General features: G+C 69.6%; 2 protein-coding genes across 2 annotated transcripts in view; one reads left to right on the top strand and one right to left on the bottom strand.

Annotated features, from left to right (window-relative positions):
- The window catches only part of RBPJL (recombination signal binding protein for immunoglobulin kappa J region-like), a 12,225-nt gene that overhangs the window by 10,087 nt on the left and 1,102 nt on the right, over nt 1–1,036 (bottom strand). The window contains exon 2 of the mRNA XM_010853605.1: nt 733–841. Coding sequence (XP_010851907.1) covers nt 733–841 — 109 coding nt within the window. The remainder of the gene's footprint in view (nt 1–732; nt 842–1,036) is intronic.
- MATN4 (matrilin 4) overlaps nt 468–1,036 on the top strand; it is a 14,721-nt gene continuing 14,152 nt past the window's right edge. The window contains exon 1 of the mRNA XM_010853823.1: nt 468–809. The gene's annotated coding sequence lies outside the window, so the exon portion shown is untranslated. The remainder of the gene's footprint in view (nt 810–1,036) is intronic.

Raw genomic sequence — 1,036 nt, 5'->3', positions numbered from 1 at the left:
ACCCCTTATGTCCCAAGAGTAGGCGTCTACTGCTGTCTCAGCTTTCCTTCCCCCTGAACACAGGGCCTTCATCGGCTGTGGAGGGGGCCAGTCAGGGCCTAGGGGCCTGGGTCTTCTCCGCCAAGGTGTTTTGATGGGCGAGGATGGCTGGGCCCAGGACCTCAGTAATTGCAGAGAACGTGGAAAGGCGTCCGTGAGGGCAGGATCCGAGGCACCACCAGGTGGGGCCTGGGGAGAGCCATGAAGCCTCAGGCTGCCCTTCTGAACCCCTTATCCCTCCTTGCAGGACCAGAACCAGAGTCCGGGGCCTCTCTCCACCCCTGAAAGGGGCGGCGGGGTCAAGAGCCCGGCCGCGCCCTCGGAAGCGGGGCCAAGCAGCCGGCGGCCGAGCCAGGCCCCGCTCCGCCCCTTGGGGCTCTCCCCGGGGAAGGGCCTCGGAGGCTTCCAACGCATTCCGGCTGCGGAGAGCGTAGCCGCCCAGCCTCCCGCGGGAGCTCGATTCCCGCCCCGCAGCTCGCGTCTGTGGCTTCAAGGGTGGCGGGAGCAGGGGGCGTCGCGCTGGCCCCGCCCCAGCCCTCAGAGGGAGGGGGGGTCGCTCCCTGCAAGTGGGAGGGGTCGCGGCCCGCGTTCCCCCTCCCCACCCTCCGGCCCCCGGGTTAAATGCGGCCGCCGCCTCCACCCGCTCCAGCTGCCTGGCTGTCCCCACCTCGGGCACACTGCCCGCGCCGGTACCTGGTCCAACTGCCAGGGAGGCTCCGCCCGTCGGCTCCGCTCTGCGGCCGCGCCTCTGAGCTGTCCGGCAGGCTCAGGTGAGTCAAAGGGCCCGGGGGTGCCGAGGGGTCTGCGGGGAGCAGGCATCCAGCCAGACCAGGCGCCGTTATTTAGCCGCGGCTGCACCGCCTACGGTGCCCCGTCTGACCTGCAGTGCCCTTCCCCACCTCTGCAGGGCCCTCTCCAAATAGAGTCCCCAAGAGCACGGCCGCCAAAACGGAGAAGGGGGACCTTATCCCCAATCTCCTCCCTCTAGGAACCCCCG

The sequence above is a fragment of the Bison bison genome, unplaced genomic scaffold (assembly GCF_000754665.1).
Source record: "Bison bison bison isolate TAMUID 2011002044 unplaced genomic scaffold, Bison_UMD1.0 scf7180017853184, whole genome shotgun sequence".
Lineage (NCBI taxonomy): Eukaryota > Metazoa > Chordata > Mammalia > Artiodactyla > Bovidae > Bison > Bison bison.
This window is presented reverse-complemented; position numbering and strand designations above follow the sequence as displayed.